Raw genomic sequence first — 20,435 nt, 5'->3', positions numbered from 1 at the left:
AGGTCATTATCTCTTTTTCTACAGTCCAATATAAGACATTCTGGCAGAAGATACCTCTAAGAAGCCAAGCTTGCCACAAAGCCTTCCAATTGCTTTCTAAAGCACTAGCAACATTTGTGCCACACCTGCCAACTACAGAAATGGAAGTCAAGCATCTTTGCATTGTGCTGTGGCTATGTGCAAGTGCATCATTTCTCAACGACTAGATAGTTAACAGAATAAGGACTGTATCTGCCCAAGCACTAAACTGAACTTCTGTGAAAGTATCCAATAAGGAGATGAAGTTTAAGTTCCAGTCCTTTATACATAAGAGCTTTGGTCTTTCCTATGCAACTCCATACAATAAGCAGGCCTTATCACACAGCTTTTTCATCTATGGTCTGAGGGCAGTTATTAGTTGGATATACTATCACTCTGATGCAACAATATCAATACAGACTTAAGTGAGGTAGTCTGCTGTAGAGGCAGATAAACTAAACACTCCAGTAGTCACAGAATCACAGAGTAGCTTGAGTTGGAAGGGACCTCCAATACCATCTAGTTCAAACCCTCCTGCCATGGGCAGGGAGACATCCTCCACTAGAACCAGGTCGCCCAATGTCCCACCCAACCTGGCCTTGAATACTGTGAGGGAGGGGCAACCACAGCTTCTCTAGGCAACCTGTGCCAGGGCCTCACCACCACCACCACCACAGTGAAGAATTTTTTTCCTTTTATCAGAACCAAATCTATACCCTCTTAGTTTAAACCCATTACCCCTCCCCCTACCACTCCATGCCCTTGTAAACAGCTCCTCTCCAGCCTTCCTGCAGGCCCCTTTCAGGTACTGGAAGGCCGCAGGAAGGTCTCCCCTGAGCCTTCTCCACATTGAATAAACCCAACTCTCTCAGCCTGTCTTGAGAGAAGAGCTGCTCCAGCCCCCTGATCATTTTCATAGCTCTCCTCTGGACTCACTCCAACAGCTCCTTGTTATGTTGGGGGACTCAGAGCTGGATGAATGCATTCCCACCTGAACAGTAACTAACAATTCCGATTCTGTCGCCAAAACATAAACAGGTACTTTTGATATAATGGATTTATGGATATCAATACAAAGGAATTTATGAATTTAAAGTAATCTGTTTCACAACACATACCATCCATTCTCTCTGTGATCCTTTCATTATTCACTTACATAGCTATTTAATGCAGTTTCAGACTGAACATATTCCAAATGTACTACACTGCATTTGAAATAGTGTACACTCAAAAACCTACTTAATTGGCTTATAGAGAATATAAGAGTTTATTAACATCTTACTTCTCTGGGTTCTTAAATTTAGCTTGGCACACAAAGCAAACCTCAAAGCCATAGCTCAAGATAATGATTTTAGCATATCAGACAGAACAGAATAAAATATCAAAATGTTAGCCATAAAATTTTACTTATAGGTCTGTAATATACATTCTAATGATGAAAGCTTCAGAAATAATTTGCTTTCAAGCAGTATAAATTACACAGCACCTTTCAAATACAAACAGGATGTCTGCAAACTCACCGTAGTAATGTTTCCTTTCCTTTTTTCTGGAAGAAATGGGCACGCTTTCATTTGTAGCTCCTTAACAGCAGCTGTCATGCTAGACCTTTCAGGGCTGTTTTTAATGAAGACCTCACACTGTGTTGTCACCACCAATGCGGGAGCATCACTTCGTGTTAAATCAGCCACAAACACAATCTCTGGATTCTTAACAACAATGTTCATTTCCATTGTAGATACAGGTTGCACTGGCGCTTCAAAAATATAAACTAAATTAGATTAATTGTTCAAGGATAAAATTTTCATTATTTACATCTCTGGTAACTTACAGATAAGTCTTAAAGATTTAGTGATAAGATCTGTAGATCCCTGCAGCTAACATTTCTAGGCTCTTCACTGCAGATACAAAACCATTAAAGGTCTAATTACTTTCAGATACAATAAAAGATGGCAAATATTCCTTGTCAAAATGAGAAGGATAACAGTATCACCACTGTTATTACCACTGACACCAGCAAATGTATCATCTTCACCAAATACCAACATCAGAGTTAGCTATGATACAATCTTATGAAAATGCTGGGCACTTTTTTGCTTTCTGGAGCAGCAAAACACACATTTCTCCATGAAACAATAGCACAGCATTTAATAGCACTTGATATAAACATTCACAGTAGCAACGTGCTTCTATGTAAGACTGGCTGATTTGTTTAGATTTTGATGATCTACTAAACTACAGCAGGCCTAGCTGAGGTGGGCACAACTAAGATACTGAGGGCACAGGCAAACACAAAAAAATAAGAAAAAGGGACTTGCTTTGCAGACCTGAAGTGAACTGCCCAAGGCTTGGAAGCATAAATAGCCCATTTCCTGCTCTGATGCTCTAATGGACTAATTTCTGATGTCACGTATAGGGTCATGCACTAGAAACACCAAATTGGGCACTCAAGCTAAAAGCCTGTTTCCTGATGTAATGAAAAAGACCCATCAGTGGAGAAGTGAAATGACAGCATTTCTAGGCAGGAATATCTGGCAGGCTGAATTAATATTTAAGCATAATACAATAAATTCCATCATTCTCAGGAAGGACGAAAATTATGATGGTGGTAACCATCATTATGAACTTCGTTGAGACTGCAAAGACAGCCAAACAAACCTTCTGAGTGCTAGCTGCAACTGTCCTTTCCCATTCTATTGTAAGCATGCACTTTTAGGTGTTTCTTTTGTCTGGCAAGACAAAGTTTCATTTGGAAATAAAGACCAGGAGACATTAGCCAATTACCATGAAGGAAAGAAAAAAAGATCAGTGGTTAAAAGAAGCTATTCTACATACACACACACACACAGAGGAAATAGCATTAAAGCAGTATCATATTTTTTGAAGTAGAATTGTAATAAAATTAAATATATATTTAAGCACAAATTAAAATATTTCCAGTATATACCTTGTTCCTTCAAGGGTAATGACTGTCTGAGATTTCTCTGTGCAGCAGCACTTTCTGCATTAGCTTTCAGGAATATATCTGCAACAGTCATCAGAAACTCCATGCTTGCACAAAGATATATCTCCTGAACAATCACATCAAGAACAGTGCCGTCTCTCCCCTGTTTATAGCTTATATCCACCATAACTTTCTTTTCAAATCCATGTTTCATTTCCACCATCCTGAAAAAACATTAAGGCAGCATTTAACGAGACAATAAAAAACCCAGCCAAATACTGAAAAAAGCCAAACTGAAGACTGTCACTGCAAAACATTAACAAGCATGAATTTTAAAAGTAACAACAAAACTTTTAAACATGACTAATAAAATCATTAACATAAATTCTATAAAACTTCAAGACTAATTGGATTTCCATACATCAGCAACTAAAGGTGTTCAACATTTTAAAAAGTCAAACCATCACAATCCTTATTTACATATCAAAAGTATTATACTTTACTGAGGTTTGTTAATCTTCAAAAAAATGTTAGTCTTACTTAGTGATTTATTAAATCTGAAACTGAAATCTGTTTCTATAGGCATTTATTAATCGGACATTTGAAGTTTGGTTTATTTAATCTTTAAAGTTTGTTTCTAGAATTTATGTTGATCTCTGAAGAATAACATGTGGAACAAAAACCAAGTCAGTCACATATGTCTACAGGAATGTACTTTAAGAACCACCTACAGCCAAACAATTGCCATTTTAACAGAAATAACAGTGTAAACATTTGGGTGACTTTGTCAAACTTCATTTAAACAGTAATTTATGTCAAAATACAGACCTTGGTGTAGCCTTCTGGATGGACTGTCTTTTATCATCTAATGTACAGTTTGCCAGCTTGACTGAAGCATTCATTGAACCATCTGATAACATTTTGACAGCAGCTGACATCAAAACTAACTTAAACTCTGCAAGCTTCAAAAGGTCATCTCTCTGATCCAAATTTGTAACCTGTTTCGATCAAGTGAAAATATGACTGTAGATTTGCTTACAGGCAATGAAATAATACATACGTGTGATACCTGTATTTTTTCTACCTGGTAATATTTGTAATAATAATATATTAAATAAACCTGCTAGTAATTCAGAAGACAACAAAAATCTGTAGCATATTGAGATAATGGAGAAAAACTAAAACAAAACCAAACCAAACAAAAAACCCTTGAAGCTTTGCCCTTCTACCAGCTTGATGTTGGAAAATTGTTCAAAATCTAAAATAACAAACTACCTTTTTACAAAAAAACAAAACAACCACACCTTTAATCAGAAATTCGTTGACAAGTTTTTAAAATTTAAACTTACAATAAAAATGTATTCATACTGTATTACAAGCTTACGTTATCTTCTCAGTTTTATATATATGTGTGTGAGTGTATGTGTTTGTAACTACAGAATAGGTGGCATCCCTCTGCATTTTTTTCCCTTCCCAAATTGCATTTTAAACTAAGATAAGTTTGCAACAGGTTTTTAGTCAGATCACAAAAAATGCTATGTATTATATGCTACAACTGGTTATTCTCTTTTCTGCCATATGTGCCATGTCACTTAATTAAAAATAACTTTATAATTTCTATCATGTTTGTTACCACAGCTAGAAAATCACTCTCTCTGCTCATAAATTAAATCATTCCTGTTCATTATTTCCAGGACCCTAGGCATCCTTAACGCTGGCTCTCTTTACAAGCAAAATTATATTTACCTGTTTTGAATTTGGACTATACAATACTAAAGTCAGAGAGTCAAATCTGAAGTCCAGTTTTAGTGTTGTTTTTATTTTCATAGGTGAATGCAATTCCACCACAGCTGATGTCACAACAGTTACACCTTTAAGAAATGAGAAAACCACTTAATATTACAGAAAAAAATCTGACTGCAAATAAGGAAAAAAACCCCAAACCCACAACCCCAAAACCAACTTCCCTTTTCCTCCACATGTGAATTCATTCACAATTAAGATAAGTTTATCATGTTCTCTGTAATTGCTTTTGGCAAAATCATGCAATGTTTGAGAAAATACAATATTCCATTTATACATTCTATATGCAATTTTTACTATCTCTAACACATAAAAGTACAACTTCCCTTAATGTTACATAGTACTGTGTGCAAGAAGTGTGTAGTACAAGCTTACTTTCATACTGATTTATTCACCTTGCCATATTTTTGCCATTTTTTGCATTTATAGAAGAGTTCAACAAAAGACTTTTTCCTTAACCTCAGTGGCTTTTTTTGAGTGTGTGTTGAACATCGCCTACAGTTGTAGGAACAACTTTTAGGGATGCCATCCTTAGGACAAGACAAACAGATCTAAAACTGAACAGCAATATGTTGTAGTTTTGTGTGTCTGGGTTCTGGTGGAGAAGTGGGGGCTGCAGGGGTGGCTTCTGCAATAAGCAGCTAGAAGCCCTCTGCAGGCCCCAGAGATTAAACATCAGCCTATTCAAGGCCAGAGTCATTGTTGACCAAGGCCAAGCCCATCAGCAACTGTCACACAGCGTCTCTGGGAATCACACTGAGGAGAAAAAAACCCCACAAGCAGTGTCTGCAGAGAAGGGAGTGAGAAGATGTAAGGAACTGTGCAGGCACCAAGGTCAGTGAAGAATCACAGAATCACAAGGTTGGAAAAGACCTTTAAGATCATCAAGTCCAAACATTCCTGTTCTATGCTAAACTATATCCCTAAGTACCAAATCTACCCATTTTTTATACACCTCCAGGGAAGGTGACTCAACCCCCTCCCTGGGTAGCCTGTTCCAGGCCCTGGTGAATCTTTCAGTCAAAATTTTTTCCTAACATTTAATCTAATCTAAACCTGCCCTGGTGCAGCTTTGTGCCATCTCCCCTTGTCCTATCTCCTGCCACCCGTCTGAAGAGACCATTGACCACCTCTCTACAATCTCCTTTCAGGAGGGAGGAGGATGAGGTGCTCCAGGTGTCAGAGAGGAAGATTCCCCTGCTGCCTATGGAGAAGACCATGGTGAAGCAGGTTGTTCCCTACAGCCCATGGATGATGACAGGGAGCAGTGATCCCATCTAAAGCCTGTGGAGGACTCCACACCAGAGCAGGTGAGGACACCTGAAGGACACTGTGACCCAGAGCAAGCTCCTGGCAGGACATGCAGCCCATGAAGAGACTCACACTGCAGCAGGTTTGCTGGGGGGCTTGCGACGCTGTGGTGGACCAGACTGGAGCAGTCTGGGTCTGCAGGTTGGCATCCCATGGAAGGGAGCCATGCTGAGGCAGTTGGTAAGGAGCTAAGGCCACAAAAGAAAGGACTCACTTTGAAGAAGTTTGTGGAGGACTGTCTCCCATGGGTGGGACCCATGGTGCAGTAGGGGAAGGCTATGAGGAATGGCCCTCCTCCCTAAGAAGGAAGACAACTCGTGAGGAACTGACTGAAACCATCACTCCCTGCCCCTCCCTGTGCCACAATGGTGGGGAAGGGAGCGAAATCATGACTAAAGTTATGTCTGCTAAAAAGCTGGGGGTGGGAGGGGAAGGTGCTTTAAGATCTAGTCACACTTCTCATTACTCGACTCTGGTGTCACTGGCTGTGCAGGGCAGTGTCAGCAATTAGAGTTTTCTTCCCTTTATTCTGTGTTGAGTCCATTTTGCCCATGACACTGATTGCTGAATGATCTCTCCCTGTCCTTATCTCACTCCTGAGCCTCTCAATATATATTTTCTCCCCTGTCCTACTGAAAAAGGGAGTGATAGAGCGGCTTTGGTGGGCATCTGGCCTCCACAGAACAGAACCAGCATACAAAGTGAAAAGAGTAACAGCAACTTTCCAAAGTTGGAACATTACCATATCTAGCTGACTTTCAGGCACTCACTGCATTACTGCCAGTAGAATGAGACAGTCCCTACATTAACACACATCATGCTACAAAACTCGCTACAGTGGCCAGTTGAGGCATAGTGTTAAAAACAAGTGAATCTGGCATCCTTTCAGAGAGGCAATTCCAACAGAAGTAATAAATTGACAGTAATATCTAAAAATGCTAGATAACTCATAATTTCAGAAAACATTACCTGCAGAGTGCTGTGAAGTACTATGCATATCACTGCAATGGCTAGTCGTATCTTTTGGTTCTGGCAAAGATGTTGATGCATCAGAGCTTCCACCTATGTTTTCATTTAGTGTCCTCAATATGGTGGTAATATCCTCCTGACTGAGAATGAGCTTTAGAAAAAGATTGTTATTAAAGTCAGTACACCTTAGATCATGAAACCTCTGGTAACTAAAATGTAAATTTACAAATAGATAAATTAATCTCCTCTGAGTCTCTCTTTAGGGGACGAAATAGCCAAATAAAACGTTTTTCTCAAATCCACACAACTTCTTAAAGTAACTTCTAAAAATCAGAAGTCATTTATATATTATTTTGATTTTGTCCAGAAACTTTCTTTACAAAGCTACAATTTAGAAATTGGATGTTAGAAGTTGGGATCACTGATTGATTTACAGTAGCCTGGAATCACTATCCATACTTAGTTACAAGGTACTTTACCAGAACGAGTTCTACTTAAAAATTCAGCAAATTGGTTTTCCTCATAGAACTGACAAGGTTTATATTTTTTAATGTTAAATTTAAATGCGCACATGCACTAACTCTAACACTTCTTCTGGGTATGAGTTCAGCAGGTGATTGTGCTGCTAACGAACAAACCAATAAACCCAAAATTTTCTGAATCCTTCTTTGAAATATACTGACAGGTAAAAGGCAGCTATAACAGCACACCTACTAATCCTCTATCTAGGAGGAGTAATACATAGTACAATGTCTGCCTGCAGTATCACAGATCAATTACAAAGCTTAGATCAGAATAGAAAGTTACTCACTTACCTTTTCCCTATGAAACAAGAAAATCCACTCTACCCATTTATTTTTGAAATTAAGCAACAACCTAAGATACTTGGACTTCGTTGGACAGAAAAATGAATCTATTTTCTATAGGTATTTCAACACCTGCTTTCAGAAATGAAAGCTTACATTCATAGGCTTGAGTCGTCCAGATATTTCAATGTCAGGAACTTCATTATACCATGTAGCCGCTAAATTTCGTTCAACAGCTACTTCCAGATTGAGCGGCTGCAGCAGCTGTACTTCAGTTTGCAATGAACCCTGCTCATAACATGATCTGTGAACAGAAATAAAATACTCCCAGCTTGTCATACTTCTCTTACAACAGAAAAGACAGAAATGTGTGTTTGTTAGAAGATATCTTTTTGACTAGTACTGTAAAACAGTCTCCATACTGCTCCTTGCTATTTAGTATTTCTTGTAAGTTAGCACCTCTTACCTGCTGTACACTGGAGAGCAATTTCTTCATTATGCAGTACTCTTAAATTGTTTCAAAGTCCCCTTCCCTCTCCCCCTCCCAATCCCCAGCACCATTTTCAAACACTTCTTTACAGCTATCTGACCTGACATTTTTCAGGCTATGTATAGCCTGAAAATTCCATCAAAAGAGCCATTTACAAATGAGTGCAGCCTGTTCCGAAACAGAATGACATGAGTCATGATTATTCTACACAATATTCCCCCAAGAGACTTCCACTTCTATTAAAAGATGCGTTGATTTCTATTTCTCCTGAAAACCTTGATGTTACTTTACCTGTACAGCTTTAGTTCACTCAGTTTCACTGTCATCGAGTCAACAACAGGCGGGAGATTGTAGCGTGTTTTTGTTTTAGCGATGAAGAATTGATTCTTGACAGTGATGAGACCAAGATCAGCCACCAGGACATTTGCCGACATTGCTGACTGTGGAACTATCACAACAGGTGCTTTGATGTTGATATCTAGTGCCAAACGGGAACTACGCTCTGCTAGCTCTTTTACACCTGTAGCTGCTTTCTCTGCTGCTTGAACAGTTGCCTCAGTAAGAGCTTCCTTGGCAGCTTGAAAGTTATTTACAAAAGCCTAGGAAAAGAACATAGATCTTGGTAATTTTATTAAGAATTACACTACTTCAGAAACACTAAGAATCAGAGTTTTTTAAATAGCAAACATCTTACAACACTATTTTTGCTATGCCCTTTTTCTGAATTCTTTAATAGTATAATCTCCCTCCAAAATATGATAAAGTATGCATATATATATATAAGAATAAATTTCCATACTAAGTATTTGGCAAATCAGATGGTAACAGTAATGTCCTTATAACATGACTGGTATGAATTACATTTTATTTACTCAGATGGAGAGTAAAAGGAGATTTACTTAGCAGAATTTATGGGAAAGGCATTAATTTTCATGGTTTATCACATACATATTAGTGTTGGAAAAAAAGAACAATGTGTACATTTAAAAGCTCCCACAAGCCATTTAAAGAAAACATATCTAACAATAACAGCAAATATTGTGGCCAAGCCAGCCCTCCACAGTCAAGAAACATATGGAGAAAAAAGGCAAACAGCCCAACCACCAATCCCAGTGAAGTTTTCACAATCATATGTAAGAGGTCTTACACAACCAGGCACTACCCCATATATATGTGATGCTTTATCTTTTTCTAGCCCTGATGATGAATTTGTGATCTTGAGGAATGTGGGCCTGGCAAAGAGTGGGATCAGGACCCTGAACATTAGGAGAGCAAACTTTAGGCTGTTTAAGGAATTGTTGGTCGAGATTTCCTGGGAGGTTGTCCTTAAGAGACAGAAATGCTGAGGAAAGTTGGCTACTCTTTAAGGATGCCTTTCTGAGAGCTCAAGAGCTCTCTGTTCCTCTGAATAAGAAAGCGGGCAGGATGGGCAGGAAACCAGCATGGCTATGCATGACATCTTTATCAATGACATCGATGATGGAATTGAGTGCACCCTCAGCAAGTTTGCGGATGACACCAAGTTGAGTGGTGTGTTTGACACAACAGAAGGAAAGGAAGCCATCCAGAGGGATCTTGACAGGCTGGAAAGGTGGGCCCGGGTGAACCTAATGAGGTTCAACACTGCCAAGTGTAAGGTGTTGCACCTGGGCTGGAAGAACCCCAAACATATACAGACTGGGAGAAGAGCTTCTTGAGAGTAGCCCTGCTGAGAAGGACCTGGGTATCATGGTGGATGAGAAACTTAACATGAGCCAGCAGTGTGCTCTTGCAGTTGGGAAGGTCAATGGTATCCTGGGCTCCATCAGAAGAGGGGTGGCCAGCAGGGACAGGGAGGTGATTGTCCCCTTCTACTCTGCCCTCGTGAGGCCCCATCTGGAGTACTGTGTCCAGATCTGGGGCCCCCAATACAAGAAAGATGTGGAACTGTTGGAGAGGGTTCAGAGGAGGGCCATGAAGATGATCAGTGGGGTGGAGCACCTCCCCTACGAAGAGAGGCTGAGGGAGCTGGGCTTGTTCAGCCTAGAGAAGGCTGTGAGGGCGACCTTACTGCAGCCTTCCAGTACCTGAAGGGAGCAGAGAAACAGCAGGGGAATCAACTTTTTAGAAGGGTAGATAATGGCAGGACAAGGGGGAATAGATAGAAGCTAAAGGAGGGAAGATTTAGAATAGATATTAGGGGGAAGTTTTTTACAGAAAGAGTGGTGAGGGGCTGGAACAGGCTGCCCAGAGAGGTCGTGGATGCCCCATCCCTGGAGGTGTTCAAGGCCAGGTTGGATGGGCAACCTTGTGTAGATCCAGGCCTGGAGGTTGGTGGCCCTGCCTGTGGCAGGGGGTTGGAACTGTATGATCCTTGGGGTCCCTTCCAACCCAGACCGTTCTATGATTCTATGATGTTATCTCAGTGCTAAGGAACCATACCTGGAAAATTTAACTTACCAAAATAGACGAAACAAACTTGTTGACAAACACTACTTGAATGCACCCAACAGTTAGGTAAATGCGATTGTCAACAACATCCATATTTGTATATGCAGTGCCATCTGTAGCATTCACATATGATATCATTCTGAAGTTGAAGACTTCTTTTCCTGTGATGTAAAGTGCCTTGGGAAGAAGGGGGAGGGGGGGAAAAATGATTGGAAAAACTGAATCTCAAAATAAAATGGAGTATCTCACTCATCTAGGACAAGATATCTCACCAATAAATACAAAAAAACCCACTGTTGAAATAGGTGAAAATATTTAGCTGGAATGTCAGCTTGAATAATTCTATCCGAAGTCAACAAAACAAGGAGTTTAATGAGCTGCTGTGCATCACAGTTGAAAAAAAAAAAATCACTACCAGCCTACCAACCACCAATTGTGGGGGGGGAAATCAGTGTATAGAGAATAATGATCTCAGCAATACTTTTTTTTTTTTAAAATCACAGTTACAGAGTACAGTCCACAAAGTAGGTTCAATGTAGCACCTGCGGTCCACTCAAAAATGAATAATACATACCTTTTTATACAATGCCATCTCATCAGAATCCACAATAATGATGTTCTTTAATTTTGCTGTCACTTCCATTGCTGTTTTCTTCATGATCACCTGGCTATCCAGACCTTAAAAAAATTTTAAAAAGAGACATACAAAATCAAGGGACTATTCTGGTTACAAAGTTTTGTGCCTTTGCAATTGAAGTTTTACTCCTACCTTCAATGTGAATTTCAGCTATTCTATGTTTTTTCTCTCTAATAAAGATACGTAAACAGGACAAATCTGCACAGATATTGAGGTCAATAACATCTTCATACTTCGACTTTTTTGATGCTGTGGGAGATATAAAATAATAAAGTTACAATTCTTCAAGGAGAATATGTAATATTTTAGTATCCTATCCCCAAAACCTAGTTTCTATCATGCCTGTAGCACTGGCAAATTGTGCTGCATTCATACTAGCAAGTACAACACACAGGAATTTTATGTACAGGAATCTTCATGTGCTTCAAAAACTGTGGTAATCAAGACCAGTATTTTATTAACTTTAAGAAAAGTTAATTATTTTTATTAATTTTATTAACTTAAGAAATATACAGCACAATGAAAAATTAGAGATAGGTTATTCAAGACTAAGCAGTTTATCTCTAAATATTGATAACTATTTGTAAGTTATAACCAACAGTGACAGGACACTTTTTATTAAATCTCCACAACCAGTATTTTCTAAACTTTAGTTTTGAACTTGAAGATAACATTAATACAACTAGACACTGGAGAAAAAGGATAGTAAGCATACTTCAAAATTAGTATGAGTAACCTTAAGACCTACAAAAGATATGAGCACAAATATAATGCCTTTAAGAACAGAGGTGTCCAAATGTTTCACTTATTTTTTGTTTTCCCAGAATTGAGTAACAGTAAAAAGACTCGATTTCATGTTAAAAGAAATAATCTCTGTTCATTCAGAGTAGAAATGACTGGTGCCATGCCACACTATTTGTACTACTTCTGAAGCACTACTTCCAATGACAAAGGGAAATATCATATTTTGTATATAGGGACTCTGAGAACTTTGATGGCTAATATTCTTAATACCACTGAAACTTAAAAAAGCAAGTTGGCAAGTAAATATACCCTAAACAAAATTTCTCATCTGAAGTCATTGATAGGTTTACAAAACCAGAAAATATGTTTGTGTTCTTCTTGGCTTAAGGAACTGGAGAGGAATAACACCACCTCCACCCGGAAGAAAAAGAAAAAAAACCAAAAAACCCCACCCCACCCCAAAAACACCCCCACAAACACAAAAAACCCCAAAGAACTCACTTAGTTTCTTAAGAACATCCTTCTTCTCCTCTGTTTTTTCATGGACCACTTCTTCTGCAACTTTAGTTTCTTGTTTTGGTAGAAGATTATTCAGATAGTTCATAGCATTCAGCAGAGCTTCAGTATGCAAATGAACATCTAAAGATGAAAAGTTCACCTAAAAGGAGAAATTATGTTTATCCAATATGCCTCTCTTCCCACAATGAGAAAACTAAGTTTAAACCCAAAACCATACCTTTATTTTCTGTAGAACATTCTGATAGGCAGTTTTCAGTTCCGGGCCATTAATATCAGCCTACTCCACCAAAAGTGCATGCAAAACAAACAAAATCATAAGAATTTTGCACATTTCATTAGAGAGAACTTATTTCAAAAAACTGTACAACCTTACGGAGCAGACACACTTGGCATAAGACACTCAGTGTGCTAAGGAATGAGTAAGTTAAGGGAAAACATTCAACAATGACTATACTGTATGTGATTTGACTTACAATTCAAAAGCAAGGTCTGCTCTTTTCTCACCTTTATGTACTCCAGAGTGAGAAGATCATCTTCTACATTATCCAAAGTAGTAATTATGTAAACTGGCTTGTCATTATCATCTTAAAAAAACCCAAAAGAATTTAAAAATATTATTTTATTTAATGGAAATATTGATAAGTTCTCTACAAATCTTTTTATTACCCACAGACTACAAATGAAGCTACTAACAGTAATTACTCTTTAATCAAAAAGCCTCTACTGCAGACCTAAAACATCTCTACTGCAGTCACCATCACTAGAACATATCTAGGAAAACATTACTAAGTGAATGCGCTCCTGAATTACTTCCTCCCCACCCCTATTTCACTTTGGAAGCAAATCTTCCTCAGTTGACAAAAGAAAGCCCCACAGGCTTTTGGAAGACAAATTCACATTTGTGAATAGTTACCCATGAATAGTTTTTTGATCAGACTATAAATACTTACCCATGTACTCCGGGCACAGTAGACAAACTTCACGAAGAAAAGCATTTGCAGTCATGTCAAATGTTCTTAATTTAAGTTCAGTGCCTAACCCCACAATATTGAGCTGAAGCACAGGTGTCTCAGTATTAATAGTAAGACGGCATAGTTTAATTAAGACCTAAAAAAAAGAAAAAAGGCAGCAGATTATCGTCCTAGTTTTTACATAGGATTATGCAATTTTATATAGAACTATACATTTACATACATTTTACTTGTTAATGTGTATTGATCATTTAACTTTTACAGCAAATTCCCTGGAAAAAACAAACAGTTCAAATAAATTTGCTAGAGTACCATTTGCTGCTATTTTAACAAAAACATCAAACATGCACACATGTAATGCCACAGTTATGCTCCAATGAACTAATTCCTCCATAAAAGATTTCATAATGTCCAGAGTTTACTGTTTTCTCTGGAACTTCTTTGAACTCTTCTGGTAAGAGTTAGATTCCAAAGCCAAATATCAGGCAAGAGGATTTCCTACTTTTTCACCCATGCATGGCAAAGATCATGTTAAATAAATATCTCGCTGAATCTGCTATTCACAATTTCCACACAATGCTCTCCACAAATAAAGTCAAAACCCAACCCAGTTAGTCATTTTACAAACTATAAAGCCAGAAAGAATATTCCTATTAGATTCTCAATTCTATGTTTTCTTACAGACCGTAAGATATTTCTATTAGAGAATAGCGTAAAAAAATCTGTCTTTAGACTAGTAGCTGTTAAACAATGTCTTGTCATCACACAAAAGCTAGAACATTTCAATTTTTATCTATCATAATACTTTCTGTAAGGTGCAGCATATAATAGGAAATGTTGCAAACCAGATACGAAGTATTGAAACCATTCTGTAACCCCTTCCCTAAAACAGAGTTTGTAAAGTTTATAAATAAACCATACAAATTCATTTAAGTTACACAGTGAGTAGCAGCAATAACACTGTCATAGCCATGATGGTCTAAGAGTGACAATATTGATAAAAGGCCATCTCTTTTACTAGACCAACTGATGTATTAGAAACTGCTACTTGCATTTGGGTAAAATACTTGTTTCCTCAAGTCAAAGACACCACATAAACCACCTCACAGTGAACACGCTACAGATTTCGGTGCGAAGCCAATAGAGCTTGGAAAAAAAAAATGGAGCAGAAAAATAGGGTGCTTGTTAAAACATTAAACATGAGTGAACTCTTCCCAGTGATCACAGCAGTATCTGGAAAAAGGATGTCAAAAGCTGTAACTTAACCCAAAATGAATACATAATGTGATTTTTGAATGACGGCTAGGTAAAGGACATTCAGTGATAAAATTAGTTGGGAAATGAAGTGGATAGATTAAAGTATTTCAGTGATGACAAGGATGCAGAAGCACAACTGTGACTCTAGAGAATAGTTTCATCAAAACTCTACAGAATAGTTTCATCAAGAAACAGGTAATCAATACTTCTGCAGACTTGAATTAATGAACACAGCAGGGAAACATCACAATTCAGATATGCTTCGGAGAAATAAAAAAGGTAATTTACCTCAGCCACTTCAAATGTTAGCTGGAATTCTGTCATATTTTTCAAGGACTCTTGTTTACGTAGTTTTTTTCGCCTTGTACTGCTAGCTCGCTTGAGAGAACCAGATGGAGCTTCAAAAAATGGCATGTCTTCCACAGGACTGCTTAGAGCATCATAAAATTCCTCTTCTGATTCTAAGGATTAATTCACAACAATGCTACATATAAATTTTAGAAAGCTAGCATTTCACAGTAATACGACCTAGAATTTTTATGTCTACATCTATGAAAACCTAAGTGTAAAAGTATTGAAAGATTACCTAGCTGATAATTAGCAACCAAAGACTGTTTCTATAATTAATCTCCACTCCTACCTGCACAACATTTCACACCCACAGCTCCCTCTAACACATCATCATAAATCAGTTTTCAGCAACTAAATCCTTTGTCAGCATCCTCACATTACTGGTCATGCAAAAGGCAGCACTAGCCGTGGCTCATCCTGCCTTCAGTGTGTACTAATGGCTTAATAACTCTTCTGCTGGTCTGACTGCTGCTGACCATACAGAAGCCTTCACCTCTCTATCAGTGGCACTGCTTTGGATCTCTCCCTGCTAAGGACCTCCCATTCTAGGAGTTATTCGTAAGGACTACCAATCTGATAATCCAAACAGACTATTTGTTGCCTCTATTGTCGCTCATGTCACTTTAAATTTAAGAATTGAAAGGCACTTTCTCTCTTCTTTTGGACATTTATAGGAACTCATTCAAAAATAGATGAAGATGCACACATATATATTTCTATAAATACTGTACACATGCTGAATTTAAAGTGATAAAGAAGATGTAAAAATAAACTTTGCTGACGATTTTGCTAGTATTTGAAGCCACATATTTTATTAACTTGAAAGAGGAGGAAAAAAAGTGTGTTCTCTATTTCTCCAGTTGAGTGTTTTGGCAAGAAAAATGCTAAAAGAACATTCATATATTTATTTTTCAAATGTAGCTACTAGATGGAATGTTACAATCTAGCTAAGCTGTTTGAACAGCAAGGCAGTAGTAAACATGACCAGTTTCTCCACAGCCAATGTCAATCTTCTGTTTGATTCTGTAGAAGCTGATACTATGTTTGTTTATAACAACACAGTAATTTCTAACAATCACTGCCTCAGTATTTTGTAATTTAAATAAATCCAGATAAGTAGCAGATAAACACTTCACCAGAAGAAAATAATTAACACCATCATCAGAGGACTTAGTACATGCTAATGCAAAAGATAGCATCCATACTACTTCACGTTATGAACAAAGATTTGTAGTAACATATGCAAAGAAAAAGTATGCAAACCCATCCCACCAAACATTTTGTTGCTTTGCCTTCAGAAAGGAATGGCAAGGATCATACAGAGTTTTGCTCCTACGAGAAAAATACAGTTGTTCTGTTCAGCTGAATTATAATAATCTGTACAGAACATAACAGTAGTCAACATTTAGTAACTTGAAATGAAGCTGCAAATGGTCACTTATTCCAAGTGAAAGAAACTAATTCAATGAACTTAAAATTGTGATTTGATATGTTTATTAAATCAGACTTTGAAATAAAGATCAAATTACCTGACTCAGAAAATGAAGGAAGATCCAAAATAGGAAACACGCCTTGTGATAAATGTGTTGCTGAGAGCACTGGGGATACTGCAGCCTGAAACATGAGATAACATACAGTCTTTTGCTTGAATTCATTGGTCATGCTATTGCATGCACGCACACTGCATGAAATTGGTCTTGAAGTGAAAATCATTACAATTAAACACATTACTAAAATTGACAGCATGGAGAGAAACGAGGCCTAAAACAGGTAGAAGCAGCAGGTACTGCACATTCACCTAGCTACAGAGAGAATACATCAGGAAACATGGTGAAGAGGTTCTAACATCCAAATTCATTGATCAAAAATTGGACAGAAACAGTACATCATATGAAAACCTAGGAAAGGCAAAACCCAGTCCCTCACAGGATTACATTACAGCAACTTCAGAGAACAGTAAAAGATCAATCGTTCTTTATAAAAACCACTTGATACTAGTGGCAGGTGGGGAAAAAATAAAAAAGAGCTAGAGAAAACATTAAAACAGAAAGAATTGTTTCTAAATTTCATAGAAGCATCAAGTAATTTAGGTTAGAAAAAGACCTTTAAGATCATGGAGTCCAACCATTAACCTAGCACTGACATTAATTTAGCACTAAACCACATCCCTAAGCACCACACATATGTGTCTTTTAAATACCTCCAGGGATGGGGACTCCACCCCTTCACTGGGCAGCCTGTTCCAGTGCTTGACAATCCTTTCGGTGAAGAAATTCTTTGCTTTGCTTGCATGTGCTGCATTTGCTTTACTTATTAAACTATATCTTAACCCACATGTTTTCTCACTTTTACCCTTCTGATTCTCTCCCTCATTGCGGGGTGGGAGGGCACGGAGTGGGGAGGGTGGAGTGAGCAGCCCGCGTGTGGCTTAGCTGCTGGCTGAGGCTAAATCATGACTTCACCAAAGCTAGATTGCCCATCAAGCATCAGAAAGCATCTCGGTGGTTTGAGTTTGTAAAGAATTATCATTCACATGTTCCAAGTGCATATTTAGTATACATGTGCCTTACACAGAGTACTTAAGTAAGGAGAGATGTGTGCATTGCCTGTGTGTCCATTCTTCGTGAGTGCCTTCTACTCTGGACTGCACAAATGGCAGGAGGTGTTGTTTTTTTTCTTCCCCTGTTACTGCTATTTTCAGTCTTCTGGAATTATTCAATAACTCACAGCATCTTAATGAAATCTGAGCATTGTGGCAACAAAGAAACATCCATCTTTGAATGCCGTTTCCAAGGCTCCACTTTTTCATCTCACTTCACAGTCTCATCACATTTCAACAGTCTCTCTTCTCAGTCTCCAGCCTACATAATTTGACCTTACTGAATATATCCATGTCTATGAGTGATAAAACACTCTTGGAGATGTGGTGTATGTAACTGTGAAAATGTCTTATCTATAGCACTTTCACATTCTAAGACAACAAGGAGAAAAAACTGTGAGACTTGACAACATAGTACCAAAGCATGAGAAGTAAAGCCTTCCACACTGAAGTGTAATGAAGTGCAGGATGCAAAAACCTAAAAGGATCCGTTCTGAAGACTCTTCTATTTTTGCAGTCCAAGAACAATTACTCCACTAACTCAAAATGTAAAGAACAAAGCTCACACACAGAGCTCTGAAAATGGATTTCACATCCTTTTCAGTTCTGAAGTGATGTGATGGCAATAAATCTCCAAGGGTGAAAAGACAGAAGTATATCTGCCAACACCAAAGCAGAAAATTCACCCAAATACACTGAATTTAATACCAGCAATTAGAGTCTGCCACTCTCTGCGGTAGACGGAAGCTTGAGCAGACAGGTTTAACCACAAATTTTAATGTAGATGCAGTATATAACACAAATACATTTACAATGGCTCAACAGTCTTTTCTCACCTCATTTTGTACTTCACAAGTAATGTACACGTAATACTAAGCACATCAGTCACTTAGAATTCAACTACTGTGCTTAAAATATTTTATGATTAAATTCAGGTCTAGGCAATGTTACAAAGTACAGGATAACAATCTATTTTCTATGTGTATTTCTTCCTTGTGTAAAACTAGAACGCCATCACTTACCCTCAGAGAAAGTTTGTCTGTGATTAGTTGCACAAAACACATATAAAATCACAGAATCATAGAATTGTAGGGGTTGGAAGGGACCTCAAGAGATCATCAGGTCCACCCCCCCTGCCAAAGCAGCTCCCCAGCTCATATCGCACAGATAGGCGTCCAGACGGGTCTTGAATATCTCCAGAGAAGGAGACTCCACCACCTCCCTGGGCAGCCTGTCCCAGGGCTCTGTCACCCTCACTGTGAAAAAGTTTATCCGCATGTTGGTGTGGAACTTCCTGTGCTCCACTATATACATATATAACTTCCTATGCTCCAATATATACATATAGAGAGAGATTTGTATCTCCACATGACTGTGGATACTGTTAGTCTATCAAGAGTGAAAGAGCTGGTCAGAATAGCTGGAATTTCAATGTCACTACTGAAGAGATGGCAGGAACTACGGGTTGAAGGGAAACAATGTTCACTCGATATATACTTTTAAATGGTATGCAGGTCACAGTGATATTAAAAAATAGGAATTCAGAGTTCATTTTCTATTTTTTTTAAAAAAGAGCTCATATCAAAAAAACAAACATACATTTTAGGAATAATAGTTGAGAAAGCATAAAACACTCACCCAAACCATTTTTGACTAAGGAAAAGGGGTGGGGAAGTAGGGAGAGAACTCACTTCACAATGCCACCCACTCAGGTATGTTGCATAACTGAATAAAGAAAATCTGGGAAGATCAGTGTAGGCATTTGAAAGAAGTTTGACACTTTTTCCAGGCAGTTCAGCCAACTTCAGACACAGAGAGTGGATGTTTTTTGGTTTTGAAAGTTAAACTCCTGCCTAAGATCCATATAATACTTCAACTTTAAAAATTCACATGTTCCAACCTTTCCTTCAATAAACTAAATAGCTGAAACCAAAGTCTGCAGCACTCTGACGTGTGCATAAATTTGAAGCTACAATTAAATTAATCCTCAACAACAGTGCGTATTTTTGTTAAGCGAGATTAATATGAACTACAAAGTAATTCCAGCAGAGTAAAAGTTTCATGTCTTTTTACTTTAAATTCAACCTCTGGGCAACTATTCCATAATTATTGGGTAAAGATCACAATAGATTAACTAATTAACAAGGAAATTAATCCTCTATAGCTTTAGAGAATTAGCTATGTTTTTCATGGGATACCAAGTAAATGCTTGTGGTCCTTTCAAAAGCGCAATGCTAATAGCAAGAAGGTATTTTTCTGAAAATTATGAATGAGTTTTTTTTTTTTTTAAAGTCTTACCTCAGGTATTTTTGGAGGAGAACTGGTAGCAGGAGCACTTTCTGGCTTAGGAATGCTATCAATTAACTCCAAGATACTTGTCAACTTCTGGTCTGATATTTGTACAGAAAGTAAAGGCAGCTGACCAGACAGTTTGAACCTGTAAACAATTAAAATTCTCACAAAACTATTCCATTCAAACTTTACATTAACATTCTGAAAAACACACATTACACACATTCTTTTATATATACATATAACTTCTATTGCACACAGAAATGTTACCTAACGAGCAAACACCCAGTTATTACC

General features: G+C 37.9%; 1 protein-coding gene across 1 annotated transcript in view; it reads right to left on the bottom strand.

Annotated features, from left to right (window-relative positions):
* The window catches only part of VPS13A (vacuolar protein sorting 13 homolog A), a gene marked incomplete at its 5' end in the record, with an annotated part of 100,106 nt that overhangs the window by 47,450 nt on the left and 32,221 nt on the right, over positions 1-20,435 (bottom strand). The window contains 17 exons of the mRNA XM_084277968.1: positions 1,539-1,771; positions 2,963-3,183; positions 3,788-3,957; positions 4,706-4,830; positions 7,043-7,193; positions 8,005-8,152; positions 8,630-8,937; positions 10,778-10,945; positions 11,343-11,446; positions 11,538-11,654; positions 12,651-12,807; positions 12,886-12,945; positions 13,173-13,252; positions 13,619-13,775; positions 15,185-15,357; positions 16,777-16,861; positions 20,145-20,283. Coding sequence (XP_084134094.1) covers positions 1,539-1,771; positions 2,963-3,183; positions 3,788-3,957; positions 4,706-4,830; positions 7,043-7,193; positions 8,005-8,152; positions 8,630-8,937; positions 10,778-10,945; positions 11,343-11,446; positions 11,538-11,654; positions 12,651-12,807; positions 12,886-12,945; positions 13,173-13,252; positions 13,619-13,775; positions 15,185-15,357; positions 16,777-16,861; positions 20,145-20,283 — 2,596 coding nt within the window. The remainder of the gene's footprint in view (positions 1-1,538; positions 1,772-2,962; positions 3,184-3,787; positions 3,958-4,705; positions 4,831-7,042; positions 7,194-8,004; positions 8,153-8,629; positions 8,938-10,777; positions 10,946-11,342; positions 11,447-11,537; positions 11,655-12,650; positions 12,808-12,885; positions 12,946-13,172; positions 13,253-13,618; positions 13,776-15,184; positions 15,358-16,776; positions 16,862-20,144; positions 20,284-20,435) is intronic.

The sequence above is a fragment of the Gallinula chloropus genome (genome assembly GCF_964237585.1).
Source record: "Gallinula chloropus genome assembly, chromosome: Z".
Classification (NCBI taxonomy): Eukaryota; Metazoa; Chordata; class Aves; order Gruiformes; family Rallidae; genus Gallinula; species Gallinula chloropus.
The sequence above is the reverse complement of the archived record's forward strand: the minus strand, read 5'-3'. Positions and strand labels throughout refer to the sequence as shown.